The sequence below is a fragment of the Oncorhynchus kisutch genome, linkage group LG22, assembly GCF_002021735.2.
Source record: "Oncorhynchus kisutch isolate 150728-3 linkage group LG22, Okis_V2, whole genome shotgun sequence".
NCBI lineage: Eukaryota > Metazoa > Chordata > Actinopteri > Salmoniformes > Salmonidae > Oncorhynchus > Oncorhynchus kisutch.
In genome coordinates, this window is record NC_034195.2 from 4,103,848 (window position 1) to 4,120,540 (window position 16,693).

General features: G+C 44.1%; 1 protein-coding gene across 6 annotated transcripts in view; it reads right to left on the minus strand.

Annotated features, from left to right (window-relative positions):
- LOC109867182 (ATP-binding cassette sub-family C member 8-like) overlaps positions 1 to 16,693 on the minus strand; it is a 148,089-nt gene that overhangs the window by 109,679 nt on the left and 21,717 nt on the right. For 5 of the 6 annotated variants that reach the window (XM_031801713.1, XM_020456174.2, XM_031801715.1 and 2 more), the window contains exons 2-4: positions 16,135 to 16,297; positions 6,642 to 6,783; positions 5,406 to 5,527 (exon numbers count right to left, since the gene is read on the minus strand). In XM_031801713.1, the coding sequence (XP_031657573.1) occupies positions 5,406 to 5,527; positions 6,642 to 6,783; positions 16,135 to 16,297 (427 nt within the window). Of the gene's footprint in view, positions 1 to 5,405; positions 5,528 to 6,641; positions 6,784 to 16,134; positions 16,488 to 16,693 lie in introns of all 6 variants that reach the window. The other variant, XM_031801716.1, reaches the window with a different exon arrangement.

Consider the following 16,693-nt stretch of genomic DNA (forward strand, 5'->3'; position numbering starts at 1 on the left):
ATCCCAGCAGTCAGCCTGAATTCAGGTTGCGGGTGAATAAACATTTAAAATGTTGAATATCTCCACTCTGGCTGGATTCCAATAGGAATTACACCTCACTTCGCAAGCCATCATACTGTGGATATCCCCACTCTGGCTGGATTCCAATAGGAATTATACATCACATTGCAAGCCATCATAATGCGACTTGCAGGCCTGAAAACCATGAGATTCAGGCCACTGCATTGGGGTAAAACTAGGCCCTCATAATAAGGCTTTATTAACTGCGTGTATTGTGTTGAAGAATTACATTTTTATGATAAAGTATTCACAAAAAAAAAGTATTACTGCAAAAAACCATGTCTCTGTGACCTCGCTACCATCTAGAAGGCGGAGACGGTACAGATGCATCAACGCTGGGACCGAGAGACTGAGAAACAAACAGCTTCTATTTCCAGGCCATCAGACTGTTAAACAGTAAGCCGACTTCCGCCCAGTACCCTGCCCCTGAAGCCCACAGTTACTAGCCGGCTACCACCCGGTACTTTACCTTGCACCTTAGAGACCGCTGTCCTTATGTCCAGAACATAGTCAATGAACACTGTAATGGTGCTTACATACTGTATTACCCACGTTATATGTAAATACTGTAATCTAGTCTACATACTGTAACTACCGCTATACACACACCTTTTCTTTTCACATGCTGCCCATACTGTCTATACACACCATTCACATATGTATATACAGTGGGGCAAAAAAGTATTTAGTCGGCCACCAATTGTGCAAGTTCTCCCACTTAAAAAGATGAGAGGCCTGTAATTTTCATCATAGGTACACTTCAACTATGACAGACAAAATGAGGGGAAAACAAATCCAGAAAATCCCATTGTAGGACTCAAATCCTGCAGTGCCAGATGTGTCCGACCTGCTTAAGCCAGTACATGTCCAGGCCCGTATGAAGTTTGCTAGAGAGCATTTGGATGATCCCAGAAAAAGATTGGGAGAATGTCATATGGTCAGATGAAACCAAAATATAACTTTTTGGTAAAAACTCAACTCGTCGTGTTTGGAGGACAAAGAATGCTGAGTTGCATCCAAAGAACACCATACCTACTGTGAAGCATGGGGATGGAAACATCATGCTTTGGGGCTGTTTTTCTGCAAAGGGACCATGACGACTGATCCGTGTAAAGGAAAGAATGGGGCCATGTATCGTGAGATTTTGAGTGAAAACCTCCTTCCATCAGCAAGGGCATTGAAGATGAAATGTGGCTGGGTCTTTCAGCATGACAATGATCCCAAACACACCACCCGGGCAACGAAGGAGTGTCTTCATAAGAAGCATTTCAAGGTCCTGGAGTGGCCTAGCCAGTCTCCAGATCTCAACCCCATAGAAAATCTTTGGAGGGAGTTGAAAGTCTGTGTTGTCTGTGTTGCCCAGCAACAGCCCCAAAACATCATTGCTCTAGAGGAGATCTGCATGGATGAATGGGCTAAAATATCAGCAACAGTGTGTGAAAACCTTGTGAAGACTTACAGAAAATGTTTGACCTCTGTCATTGCCAACAAAGGGTATATAACAAAGTATATAACAAAGTATTGAGATAAACTTTTGTTATTGACCAAATACTTATTTTCCACCATAATTTGCAAATAAATTCATTAATTAATTAATTCATTCATTAATAAATTCATTAAAAATCCTACAATGTGATTTTCTGGATTTTTTTCTAATTTTGTCTGTCATAGTTGAAGTGTACCTATGATGAAAATTACAGGCCTCTCTCATCTGACAAAATACTTTTTTGCACCACTGTATTATTTCGATTCAGGTCCGGAAGCTGATTTCCTGCAGTTCTATCCATTTTGCTATGGGGTTTTGTACTGTGTATTTATTCTGTATTATCAACATAGCACATTCTATTATTTCTATACTGTACATTGCATTTTAGTTACACTGTTTATCCCACATATTAACATATATACTGGATTCTTGACAAAATCACTCTAATATACACTATATATACAAAATATGTGGACACCCCTTCAAATTAGTGGATTTGGCTATGTCAGCCAAACCCGTCGCTAACAGGTGTATAAATTTGAGCATGCAGCCATGCAATCTCCATAGACAAATATTGGCAGTAAAATGGCCTTCCTGAAGAGCTCAGTGACTTTCAACTGCATGCCACCTTTCCAACAACTCAGTGCGTCAAATTTCTGCCATTTTAGAGCTGCCCCGGTCAATTGTAAGTACTGTTATTGTGAAGTGGAAATGTCTAGGACAACAACAGCTTAACCACGAAGTGGTAGGCCACACAAGCTCACAGAACAGGACCGCCGAGTGCTGAAGCGCGCAGCGCGTAAGAAACATTCAAGAAACACTCAATACCGAGTTCCAAATGACTCTGGAAGCAACGTCAGCACAATAACTGTTCGTCGGGAGCTTCATAAAATGGGTTTCCATGGCCCGAGCAGCAGCACACAAGCTTAAGATCACCATGCGCAATGCCAGGCGTCGTCTTGAATGGTGTAAAGTTCGCCGCCGATGGACTCTGAAGCAGTGGAAACACGTTCTCTGGAGTGACGCTTCTGGCAGACCGACGGACGAATCTGGGTTTGGCGGATGCCAGGAGACTCTACCTGCCCCAATGTATAGTGCCAACTGTAAAGTTAGGAATAATGGTCTGGGACTGTTTTTCATGGTTTGGCCTTCATGGAAGGGATTAACGCTACAGCATACAGTGACATTCTAGATGATTCTGTGCTCCCAACTATGTGGCAACAGTTTGGGGAAGGCCCTTTCCTGTTTCAGCCTGACAATTCCTCCGTGCACAAAGCAAGGTCCTTACAGAAATGGTTTGTCGAGATTGATTTGGAAAAACTTGACTGGCCTGCACAGATCCCTGATCTCAACTCTATCGGACACCTTTGGAATGAATTGGAGCGCTGACTGCGAGCCAGGCCTAATCGCCCAACAACAGTGCCCGACCTCACTAATGCTTATATGGCTGAATGGAAGCAAGTCCCTGCAGCAATTTTCCAACATCTAGTGGAAAGCCTTCCCAGAAGAGCGGAGGCTGTTATAGCAGCAAAGGGGGGCCCATTTTGGATTTTGGAATAAGATGATCAACGAGCAGGTGTCCACATACTTTTGGTCATCAGTGTATGTTGATGTTGGGGTGGTGCATAAGAAGTTGATATAATTGTACAATTTCCCTTTAAGGGTTTCCAAGAAAACACCCATAAATCTAGTTGTTTCAACTAATTATTATGAATTAACTTTTTCCACAGCCATTTTTTCCACTTACTTTTCGGTCCAATTGTTCCAACAACAACAAAAAGAATCCTAAATAATAATTTATAGTATGAGACAAGTTGAGCAAACATTGTTTTCAATTGACTGAGTTTTTGCCAAAGTTCTCTCAAGTTTGGGCCAACTAAAAGTTTAGGTAACACTGGGACCAAAATATTTTAGAAACAAAAAAAGTCTGTAGAACCAGTTAATTAATAATATTTAGTCGAAACAACTAGATTTTCTTCACAATGTTGTGCGTATGACTTTGTCAGTGGTGGGAATGGCTGGTCTCATCTTTCAACGTCAATTTGCCAGACGGTTTTGATATCCGTTCATCATGATCCATTACACCTCAAACCTTTTCAGTCGTGAGTTCCAAATATCTCTAACCATCACCCCTGCGGCAGTTGTTTCACGATGTCAGAATGTTCTCATTGTTGCGGATACTTTATGTTTGAGGCTTTACTGAGCTGGACAAACACTTCCCCAGAGGTTCCCAAGATCACGTATGAAGACATTGCTCATCTCTAGTCAGAACAGGCACAAATATGTTTTTTCCGAGCACATTTTGTGGCTGGTATGCTGGCCCTCCACTTCATCTCGGGCCTAACAATACCTGTACCAATATATCGTCCAAACACCGGCTTCTTGGGCATTATCACTTAATTAGAATTTTCAAATGTCATGCTTTTTGAGCCCATAAAAAAGGAAGTAAGGTATTCGAATATTGAAGCAGAACCAGATATGTGAAACTCATAGATTTTGGTGGGTAGTCCCTAAATACGTTTTTACAGTGTATAGATGCTGGATCAGTGTTCAATTTGAAACGGTTTAACCCTGGAGAATTTGCTGTGCAGAATCTCATCAGTACCGTGTCATGAAAGCATCCTTCTTTACAATCTTAATATTCTCAGCTGACATTTGTATCACTAATTAAAATGTAATTAAGTAGTGCCTCTCTTCACTTTATTTTGATTTTTATAAAAATTGTACTGAAAAAAATGCAAGATTATAGTCACATAATGTCCTCACTCGCTTCCAGTAAAGAGACACAACAACTTCATTTTGAGTTATGGACAAACTACATCTATTTTAACCTCCCCATGAGGAAAACATCTTTTGATTAGTGAACCAAGGTCGATATTGAATTTTTTAACTCGCTCCCCTCACTTAAAAAAAAAAAATCAATATGTTCAACATTAAATAGAATTTTATGGCCTTATTTAATCTAACTGATTTATGAGGATAACTACAGTACAAAGTATATATATATTTTTAACTAACCCCTTTCAACCTAATATCGGTATGGAATACACAAGACTAGAATCATTACACAAAGCAGATCTCTGACTCCTGCTTGATGGACACACATTGAATATTCTATTACTTGGGTTTCTGCCTCGAACTGCAGTAGAATTGATATCCATCCAATCAGAATAACGCACTTACACTTTAATGATAATTGCCTACAACCTTTACAGTCCTCAAACTCAACTCTGACCCTGGAAGCCAGCTCCACTGCATTTTGAAACTTGTTCCCCTGTAATCAGGGACTGATTTAGACCTGGGACACCAGGTGTGTGCAATTAATTAACAGGTAGAACAGAAAACCAGCAGGCTCCGGACCTCGTAGGGTAAGAGTTGAATACCCCTGCTCTAGAGCAAAAAGCCATCTCATCTGAATATAAATTAACCATGCATCTGGGATTAACATGACATTATTTATGCCTGTGGTTTAGACAAAACCGCAATGCTGTACAAAAGACTTCCTTACATTTGAATTGTATTGATTTGGGCATAGAAGACCCTAGGTGCCAGCAAGCCTGCAAGTGAGTCATGGTTATCCACCATTCAGTAAAGCCTAGTAAGAGGTCGCTCTCACACGTAACAGTAATTGGGGACATCTTCTACAGCCAGAGGCGTCTTTGCGCTACAGGGAGACAGACTTCAGCAGTTGAAGTTTGGAGGCTTGGATGTTTAACACTAGAGCGAGGTGAGCTGTGCATTGAAGTGGGGTGGGCATTCTGGCATAATTTGCATGGTACGGGCGCGCACACACAAACACAGAGTATGCATACACACACACTCTGTTAAAGTGCTTGGAAAACTATGAAGGAGCCTTTACCTAGCAGTAGCTTGGGGAAGTTGGAGGTCTCGATGTTGTGGTAGTAGATGATGGAGGTGATCCCCGCCATGAAGGCCAGGCCTGCAGGCATGTACAGATGCAGGTGGAGGGACTGGGTGAACCTGGGAGTACATACACAGGACAGAAGGGGTTTAATGCACACACAGATGCACACAAACATGCACAGCTGCACACACACACACACACACACACACATCCCAATTGGATAAGTTAAAATCATTCTATACACACACTCAATGCCGTATAAAAGCTGCAAGCAGACATTGTGCTATAGTGAATGGTATTCTAGGGCGAAAGTGCAAGAGGAGAGCTCTTCCAATCAATTCACAAACGCATAGGAGAAGCTCTCAGCGCCGACAGGCAATCCAACAGTAATCATGTGTAGGGGACTATAGGAGACACGCGTGGGCAATCAACGTGAGACGAGGAGAACATACAAGGACACATAGGAGAAGCTCTCAGCGCCGACAGGCAATCCTACAGTAATCATGTGTAGGGGACTATAGGAGACACGCGTGGGCAATCGACGTGACAGGAGGAGAACATACAAGGACACATAGGAGAAGCTCTCAGCGCCGACAGGCAATCCAACAGTAATCATGTGTAGGGGACTATAGGAGGACATACAAGGACAGAAGAGAAAGCGAAGAGGTGAAAGCCAGAGAGAAAGAGAGAGAGAGAGAGACACACACACACACAAGACAAGATGAGAGAGAGAGAGACACACACACAAGACAAGATGAGAGAGAGAAAGACAGAGCGAGAGAAAGAGAGAGAGAGAGAGAGAGAGAGGCAAGGGAATGCAAAGGCTCCGATTGACTTCCTGTAATTATTTAACCTATGACCTACATTTGTGAATCACACACTATTGGATTGTGGAGTGAGAAGAGGGGGAGACCAATAAGTTGAAGACTAAATGGAGAAAGTTGACAGTCCCCATAAGGGTAGGTAAGGCTAGAAGTGCAGAGGAGGAAGAGAACCTAGTGACCTAGGTGGGGGAGAGCGGGGACAGTTATGAAAAGAGTACAGTCTACAGCAGAAGCAGTCATTGAGAGGAGCAGAGGAGTTGAGAAGTCCGATGACACTGCTAGCTTTGCTAAAGATCCACTCTTGTTCAATGTTATGGAGGTGTACGGTCGTTGCAATGTCCTGGGGAGTCGGTGATGTCAAACATGGGCCGTGATTCCAGCGGAAGAGCAGGGGGAACGGACTCACCCATCGGAGACGACGCCCTCTGCGATCTCACAGACCAGGACGAAGAGGAGGACGAAGGTGAGGAGCCAGCGCAGGTTGTGACCAGGGAAGTGCAGCCAGGTGCTGTGGTGGATGTGCACCTTGGAGCTCTGGCTGCCCCAGCCTTTCAGAACACAGCAAACACAACAACAACACAGGAAACAGGATATTAGCTTCAGAGAACAGCGTGACATTTATCTGATCTGTTGGGCCAGTGAGAGTCAATTCCCAACTAAGCATCCGCAATAATATTATACATTTTACTTGTCTATGGCCGGGATTCATTCCGATCAAGCTCTTTCAGAAATGCACATCCTAAAGGTCAATGTTTCATAGTTCGCGTAGGCCTCATTCATGGTAAACACTACAAAATGTTGGCTCAATCAAAATGTACACTTAATTGGCAAGCGTGCGATAAGGTGGATCTACCGCTGATCAGATGAAATACCGGCCTAAAAGAAGACACCACAGGCGGCTGGTGGCACCTTAATTGGGGAGGACGGGCTCGTGGTAATGGCTGGAACGGAATGGTGTCAAATACGTCAGAACCACGGGTTCCACGTGTCTGATGCCACTCCTTTCCAGACATTATTATGAGCCGTCCTCCCCTCAGCAGCCTCCACTGGAAGACAATTCAGACTATTGATTCCCGTAGAGACTATGGAGGGGACACACAAAGTCCACTTCGGGTGTATTACAATTCATGACCTTGGCTTAAGAGCGGATAGGATCAATTCTACAGACTCCCCGGTACAACCTTGAAAAACGGTGAGCCTAACAAGAAAGTTGTCCCTGCGAGTCACAGGAGTAGGACTCGATGAAAAGGTCATCAAAGGGGAGTCAGTGGTGAGTCTGTCAAGGTCCTCACTGTGAGGTGGGTCACCCCCCCAGGGGCCTGCAGCTAGGCGTGTCTAGATAGAGAGAGAGCAAAGCTACTGGACCCTGCCTGAGACCGCCATTCCAGTTAGCTCTGAAAAGCTATAATGAAGTAAATTTACTCACACACCTTACGCGCTGCTAGGTGCACGGAGAAAAATGTAGCTTGATAAAAAGAAACTCCAGCACATTGGTGATCTAGATGTTTCCGACATTTAATGAATCCCAATGTTTCGGTCAAACAACCTGCTTCAGAAGGCATCTAGACCACTGGTGTTGTTGGTTACAGTGAGCTACTAAAACCTCACACCTCTCTCAACCTGCTTCAGGAGGCATCTAGACCACCGGTGTTGTTGGTTACAGTGAGCTACTAAAACCTCACACCTCTCTCAACCTGCTTCAGGAGGCATCTAGACCACCGGTGTTGTTGGTTACAGTGAGCTACTAAAACCTCACACCTCTCTCAACCTGCTTCAGGAGGCATCTAGACCACTGGTGTTGTTGGTTAGTGAGCTACTAAAACCTCACACCTCTCTCAACCTGCTTCAGGAGGCATCTAGACCACCGGTGTTGTTGGTTACAGTGAGCTACTAAAACCTCACACCTCTCTCAACCTGCTTCAGGAGGCATCTAGACCACTGGTGTTGTTGGTTACAGTGAGCTACTAAAACCTCACACCTCTCTCAACCTGCTTCAGGAGGCATCTAGACCACTGGTGTTGTTGGTTACAGTGAGCTACTAAAACCTCACACCTCTCTCAACCTGCTTCAGGAGGCATCTAGACCACTGGTGTTGTTGGTTAGTGAGCTACTAAAACCTCACACCTCTCTCAACCTGCTTCAGGAGGCATCTAGACCACCGGTGTTGTTGGTTACAGTGAGCTACTAAAACCTCACACCTCTCTCAACCTGCTTCAGGAGGCATCTAGACCACTGGTGTTGTTGGTTACAGTGAGCTACTAAAACCTCACACCTCTCTCAACCTGCTTCAGGAGGCATCTAGACCACTGGTGTTGTTGGTTACAGTGAGCTACTAAAACCTCACACCTCTCTCAACCTGCTTCAGGAGGCATCTAGACCACTGGTGTTGTTGGTTACAGTGAGCTACTAAAACCTCACACCTCTCTCAACCTGCTTCAGGAGGCATCTAGACCACCGGTGTTGTTGGTTACAGTGAGCTACTAAAACCTCACACCTCTCTCAACCTGCTTCAGGAGGCATCTAGACCACCGGTGTTGTTGGTTACAGTGAGCTACTAAAACCTCACACCTCTCTCAACCTGCTTCAGGAGGCATCTAGACCACCGGTGTTGTTGGTTACAGTGAGCTACTAAAACCTCACACCTCTCTCAACCTGCTTCAGGAGACATCTAGACCACCGGTGTTGTTGGTTACAGTGAGCTACTAAAACCTCACACCTCTCTCAACCTGCTTCAGGAGGCATCTAGACCACTGGTGTTGTTGGTTACAGTGAGCTACTAAAACCTCACACCTCTCTCAACCTGCTTCAGGAGGCATCTAGACCACTGGTGTTGTTGGTTACAGTGAGCTACTAAAACCTCACACCTCTCTCAACCTGCTTCAGGAGGCATCTAGACCACTGGTGTTGTTGGTTACAGTGAGCTACTAAAATCTCACACCTCTCTCAACCTGCTTCAGGAGGCATCTAGACCACTGGTGTTGTTGGTTACAGTGAGCTACCAAAACCTCACACCTCTCTCAACCTGCTTCAGGAGGCATCTAGACCACTGGTGTTGTTGGTTACAGTGAGCTACTAAAACCTCACACCTCTCTCAACCTGCTTCAGGAGGCATCTAGACCACTGGTGTTGTTGGTTACAGTGAGCTACTAAAACCTCACACCTCTCTCAACCTGCTTCAGGAGGCATCTAGACCACTGGTGTTGTTGGTTACAGTGAGCTACTAAAATCTCACACCTCTCTCAACCTGCTTCAGGAGGCATCTAGACCACTGGTGTTGTTGGTTACAGTGAGCTACTAAAACCTCACACCTCTCTCAACCTGCTTAAGGAGGCATCTAGACCACTGGTGTTGTTGGTTACAGTGAGCTACTAAAACCTCACACCTCTCTCAACCTGCTTCAGGAGGCATCTAGACCACTGGTGTTGTTGGTTACAGTGAGCTACTAAAACCTCACACCTCTCTCAACCTGCTTCAGGAGGCATCTAGACCACTGGTGTTGTTGGTTACAGTGAGCTACTAAAACCTCACACCTCTCTCAACCTGCTTCAGGAGGCATCTAGACCACTGGTGTTGTTGGTTACAGTGAGCTACTAAAACCTCACACCTCTCTCAACCTGCTTCAGGAGGCATCTAGACCACCGGTGTTGTTGGTTACAGTGAGCTACTAAAACCTCACACCTCTCTCAACCTGCTTCAGGAGGCATCTAGACCACTGGTGTTGTTGGTTACAGTGAGCTACTAAAACCTCACACCTCTCTCAACCTGCTTCAGGAGGCATCTAGACCACTGGTGTTGTTGGTTACAGTGAGCTACTAAAACCTCACACCTCTCTCAACCTGCTTCAGGAGGCATCTAGACCACTGGTGTTGTTGGTTACAGTGAGCTACTAAAACCTCACACCTCTCTCAACCTGCTTCAGGAGGCATCTAGACCACTGGTGTTGTTGGTTACAGTGAGCTACTAAAACCTCACACCTCTCTCAACCTGCTTCAGGAGGCATCTAGACCACCGGTGTTGTTGGTTACAGTGAGCTACTAAAACCTCACACCTCTCTCAACCTGCTTCAGGAGGCATCTAGACCACTGGTGTTGTTGGTTACAGTGAGCTACTAAAACCTCACACCTCTCTCAACCTGCTTCAGGAGGCATCTAGACCACTGGTGTTGTTGGTTACAGTGAGCTACTAAAACCTCACACCTCTCTCAACCTGCTTCAGGAGGCATCTAGACCACTGGTGTTGTTGGTTACAGTGAGCTACTAAAACCTCACACCTCTCTCAACCTGCTTCAGGAGGCATCTAGACCACCGGTGTTGTTGGTTACAGTGAGCTACTAAAACCTCACACCTCTCTCAACCTGCTTCAGGAGGCATCTAGACCACCGGTGTTGTTGGTTACAGTGAGCTACTAAAACCTCACACCTCTCTCAACCTGCTTCAGGAGGCATCTAGACCACTGGTGTTGTTGGTTACAGTGAGCTACTAAAACCTCACACCTCTCTCAACCTGCTTCAGGAGGCATCTAGACCACTGGTGTTGTTGGTTACAGTGAGCTACTAAAACCTCACACCTCTCTCAACCTGCTTCAGGAGGCATCTAGACCACTGGTGTTGTTAGAGTATGTATTTTTATTACAGTGAGCTACTACACCTCTCTCAACTGGCTACTGTGGTGTTGAGCCAGGCAGTACCCGCCGGTCAGTTACATCTGCGTTTAAAAAGGAGCGTAACAGCTTATTTCGCTGTCGCCCTGGGTTATTAAACACCACGCCTGGTCCTAACTGACCAAATGCTTATATCCTTAAACTGACATAACAATCTAATTGCTATGGGTTTCCTTAGCAATGCATCCAACTGCTGCTCCCGACAACACCTCCCTACTAATTACATTATAATATCTGTTGGGGAGGTTAAGTTAATTAGTCAGCACTGCTGGCATGCATGCGCGCGCACGCACACACACACACACACATTAGTATTCTGTGTGTGTAACTGAAGCTCTGCAAACATTACGACGCCCATGGCTGAGCGGGAGATTAATCTCTCAGGGTCACTAGGCACCTTCCCTCTGACCTTCTCATCCAATTGGTTTTGAGGAGGTGAGAGGGTGCAAAGGGATCAAGGAAATGCAATTGAGATTCTCCCACAGGCTCAAGGTGACAGGGAGGATGAATGAGGGAGAGGATTTTCTCTTTTAGTCGTCCTTTGGAGCTAATCTTCCAAGAGTCCTTAAACATTCAAATACAATCACATAACACTGTAACAAACAGGCATAATACACGGACATATTGGTTCCTTCATCTGCCATAGTCCTGCACAAACTTCCAATTTATTATATTTAAAATGGTTCTAAAGTACTGTTTGCATTTATATATTGAGATATTTCTGGTTAGCTCAGATAAATTATTCAATTTCTTTATTGCTCCAAGTCTAAATGTTATTTTTTCTGTCTGGATAATACATGCTAATACTTAAATGTCTGTCTCTTACCAACTGAATACTGCTGTGAATAGGGCCGTAATAAATGATGTACTGTATATTGTGAAATAAAATAAGCATGTTTTTTTTCAATTATCTTGTTGAGCATACCTAAAACAGAAGGACCATATCTCCACCTTAAAACAATCCTTTGTTCTGTGCATTCTGCAGCCTCCTAATTTAACATGCTGATGCATTTCCCCAGACCACAGAACAGTAGTTCACCTGACTCTCAATTCATTTTTGGGTTGTTTGCTTAAGAATCTTCCCTGGTAAATATTTAGCTATCCTTCCGATCATGCCATGCCATAGAAAATGTTTTTTTTTTTTACATAGATTATTTATTTGAGGCGACCATGATAAGCAGGTGTCTAGCAGCACTCCTAAGTAGTGTGGTTTCTGCCACTTCCTCAATTTGTACTCCCCCCATACTTAATTGTATCCCATGCTGTGTTGGCCTTTTCCTGGTGGAACAGACCAACATAACCTTGTTTTTTTTGGTGTTTGAAACAAGTTGGTTCAGACAAACCCACTCCTTGATATTTCCCAGATCAACTTGTAGAGCATGCTGTACCTATTGAAACTATTGTCTTGCTGTATAAACTGTAGTATCATCCGCAAATATAGTAGCTTGAGTTTCAGATGAGGGCTAATGAAAGCCGTTGGTATATATTAAGTAAAGAAGTGGCCCAAGGCAGCTGCTCTGCGGTATTCCACAGTTTAACGTATGAAGGGAAGAAAACGACCCATTGATACATACATTGATCATACATACAATACATTGGTACACTGATCCCTGTCAGTTAGATATGACTGTACCCAATTCAATGCTGCCTCCCAAAAAATATTGAATGATCCACTAAATCAAATGCTGCGCTAAAATCTAAAAATAATACAATAGCATTGAGCCACTGGTCAGTCATGTCAACCAAGGCAGTGGTAGTGGAATGCTTTTTAAAATAAGCATGCTGATTGGCTGTGATAAGATCATCATTTTCCATATACTCCCATATTTGTCTACTCATAATACCCTCCAATATCTTACTGAGGGAAGGGAGTAGACTGATTGGTCGACTGTTGGCAGGAGTAATGGGTTCTTTGCGGTCTTGGATTGGATTAGCATGCTTCCATATATTTACAAATGTCCCCTTTTCCAGTGACCAACTAAATATGTATTTCAATGGAGCTGCAATCTGGGGAAGCAGCATAGCGAAGTAAAAAATTGTCCATAAGACCATAACCTGTAGATTTACCATTGGGTAATGACTTCAACAGGTTTAACACCTCCTCTACTGACACCATTTCTAGACGAAAAGAGCAGGTTTCTCACTCATAATATGATCATCAATCCATTGGACAATAGCTTGTTTGGAAGAATGGGTGTTTACAGTATCGCGCAGTAAATAAATGTTCTTGGTTAAAAAAAATACATATATGGAAAATGATTGGCCTGTGGGTATCAAGGATGTGTTATCAACTGGTTTTGTTATTGTTCATCCGTCAACCTCCACACTAGATGGCCATGATGAGATGGATGTACCAAGGAAGCCCTTAACTGTGTTCCATACCTTTTTACAATCATTTTTTGTAAAATAGATATTTTCTTATGATTTAATTTAACTGCATAATTACATAGTGTTCTATAATTCTGTTAATACATTTGTAGTTTAGATTTGGCTGCCGAAAGGTGACCTGACTTCGTAGATGAGCTAGTAGTATCATTAACCATTTGTTTCAAACCACAGCTCTCGGGCATATCTCATTAATTGAGTTATATTTGAATTATTATGATCCTTCCAATTTATATTAAAACCACACATCTCTTTTACTATCTGTGGCCTGGTCAAACCCAGATAGGACACCTTAGAGCTAGGAGGTCTATACACACACCCTACCAATATGGCTGCCTGGTGAGGCAGATGTACTTGAGCCCATAGTGCCTCTATCTGACATACATTAAGGTCATCCCTTCTCTTAAAAGGTATATGATTCTGAATGTACAGTGCTATACCCGCACCATTCCTATTCCTGTCTCTTCTCAGTAGACTATATCCATGAATGTTAATTTGCCCATCATTTACAGATGCATCAAAATGTGTTTCGGTCAAAGCTAAAATATGAATATTATATATGTTGACCATGTTAAAAACCTGATGTGTTTTTGTTAGGAAGGCTACATACATTAACCTGAGCTATATGCAACCCTTCCCTTGTCAAGTGAAGATCAGTAGAGCATGTATTTCTTACAGATTTGAATATTGGATTAAAATAGCCATGGAGTTACTCTAGAGTCCTGATACAGTTGTCCGTTGATATAAAGTTTATCCGTCACCGTGGAGACTCGTTGCTCGGGCAACGCTTTTCCTTCATGATGGGATATGGTTTATTTTCTCCTTTCATTGATCTCCGTGGGGAAGTGATCACTCATTCCAAAATCTCGGCATTTACTTTTGCTTAAAATGTTCAAAACATGCAATAACAGCCTGTGGCCAGAGGTCTTGCCCATTCTATGGACCCCGAGAAAGAGACATTGCGCACGACATCAGTGGGCAGTTTCAGTTGAGTTGATGTAAAGTCTCGGACTGTGTCCTCACAGCCTCCGCTGTTGTCATTCTCCGGTATCCCTGTAAAGATTAGATTGTCCCGCATTGATCGACGTTGTACATCAAGCAAGGTTTATTTGAAGTTGTTTGTTCTCCCTCTGCACCACCTCCACCTTGCCAGGAATAGAGTCTACAGTACCTTTCAGCGCCGTGTTCTCTTTCCTTACGTCATCAATCTGACGTTGGCTGGATTCTAGACTGGCACGTAATGCATTGATGTCCTCTCGTAGTATAACCAAGATATCAAGTTTGGCAAGCCTTTCATTGATGGATTTCAACAAGTCAACATCCATAAACCCCCTTCTCCACGCGTGCCCTCTTGCTTGGAGTTGGTTTGATAGCGCATGGCCAACTTGGTTTTCGTTTGTTTCGTTGATTGGGTTGGGTTGGTTGTCCTTAACACCGCTAGAATCCTCCGAAACCAGCGACATGTTTCCTTGAGTATCTCTCGTTAATCACTTTGGGGCGGCAGGGTAGCCTAGTGGTTAGAGTGTTGGACTAGTAACTGGAAGGTTGCAAGTTCAAACCCCCGAGCTGACAAGGTACAAATCTGTTGTTCTGCTCCTGAACAGGCAGTTAACCCACTGTTCCTAGGCCGTCATTGAAAATAAGAATTGGTTCTTAACTGACTTGCCTAGTTAAATGAAGGAAAAAAATGAATGAATCATTTGAGCTCTTTCTCAGCTCCCCCTCTTATTTATATATTTCTCTCTCTCTCACTTTGTACTAGCTCCATCTTTTATCTTCCTTCTAGCTAATGGGTTTATCCCAGTCCTTAATAGTGTCGGGGTAAATCTGGCATGGCACCCTATTATCTTTAGAATGCACATATTTTTTCCCAGAGCCAGTGTAGCACTGTAAAGGGAATAGGGTTGGATTTCAGATGTAATGTAGCCTCTCTCTAACAGTGTCGCAGGGACGTAGAGACTTGGTCAGTCACACACTGATGACACATGGCCAAGCACGTAAGAGTCACTTCACCAGCAGTCACAGGGACACAAAATGGGTCTAGGAATGATAACAGCTGAAGAAAGTCACCGCACATTACAAAACGGGGATGGGGACACAGTGAACTTGTCACACATTGATGACGCAGAGGTGGCCAGCCGGTCACACGGTGATGATGACACCAGTGGAATTGGAGGGGGTAGCCAGGTGGAACAGACTGGCAGGCGAGCAGGGTTGTGCAACCCGACCCTACAGTAGATTCTGGTTCCAGCTCCTGCTCGCGAGGTCTAAATTCCAGCAGAAAGGTCACATTTGTTTGTCAAAAATAAAAATGCTTCCCACAACGAGGGGTTTCTTGGAATATGTCCCAACCAGCCTCCCACCCCCACCATGCTTCACCTAGGGTCATGTTCCCATTAGAATGTTAATGGTTTGATCATAGGGGACACACTGTTAGTTGATGATGGCGCTTGCAAAGCCAGGATTATAGGTTCAAATCCCGGGGCCACCAATACGTCAAATGTATGCACACATGACTGTAAGTCACTTTGGATAAAAAGCTTCTGCTAAATGGCATTTATTATAAACTGTACCGCGGACTATATATTCCTGTGCAAAATGAATTCATGCATAGTCAGTTAAACAAAGCAAAGTAGCTACAGCTCGGTACACTCCCTCTAGCATATGCTGACACCATCACTGATTACAGATCATTTCATTGCAACATAAAGCACCAAGTAACGGAGTGAATGGCTCAGTAATGAGCTACCATAGGACAGTTATGCTTGAGCGCGCGTGTGCGTGCGTCCGTCAACATATTTTCCCGCTCTTGTGGTTGTGAGGCCGTGTGGCTCTCACCTCGTGGTAACACTCACCGATGAAGAGGATGGGGAAGGTGATGAAGAGCAGGAAGATGTGCGGCACCACGTTGAGAGCGTCCAGGAAGCAGCCGTTGTTGAGAACGCCGCTGTCCACGTTGTACGCCAACGAGTTGTTCTCGTTCCCACAGAACGCCAAGGACATGTTGGAACCGGGACTCTACAGGGGGGAAACTCACCACAGGAATGGAGGAGGAAAAAAGAGGAAAAAGAGGAGGACAACAAGAAAAAAGGAGAGAGAATCTCTCAGAGCATGTTGTTTCTTTTGTAGGACACTGATGTATTTCCAGCGGCAGGTCTCGATGAGTTTGAACGTGAGCTCCGCTCTCGTAGTTCCTCTCTTTCACATCCTGGCTCCCAATACCAGATCCAGAGAGAAAGAAGGGAGAGGGAGAAGAAAGGAGAGAGGAGGAGGGTAATTACACTCCAGTTAAAGGGAAAAAGCTGCACTCTTCGCGTTCCTGAGAAGCAGCATTGCCAGCGGAAAGCTCGCTGGTAACAAATTCCTGCATCCTGTTCCCCTGCGGTCTCCAAAACACATCCTTGATACCCACGT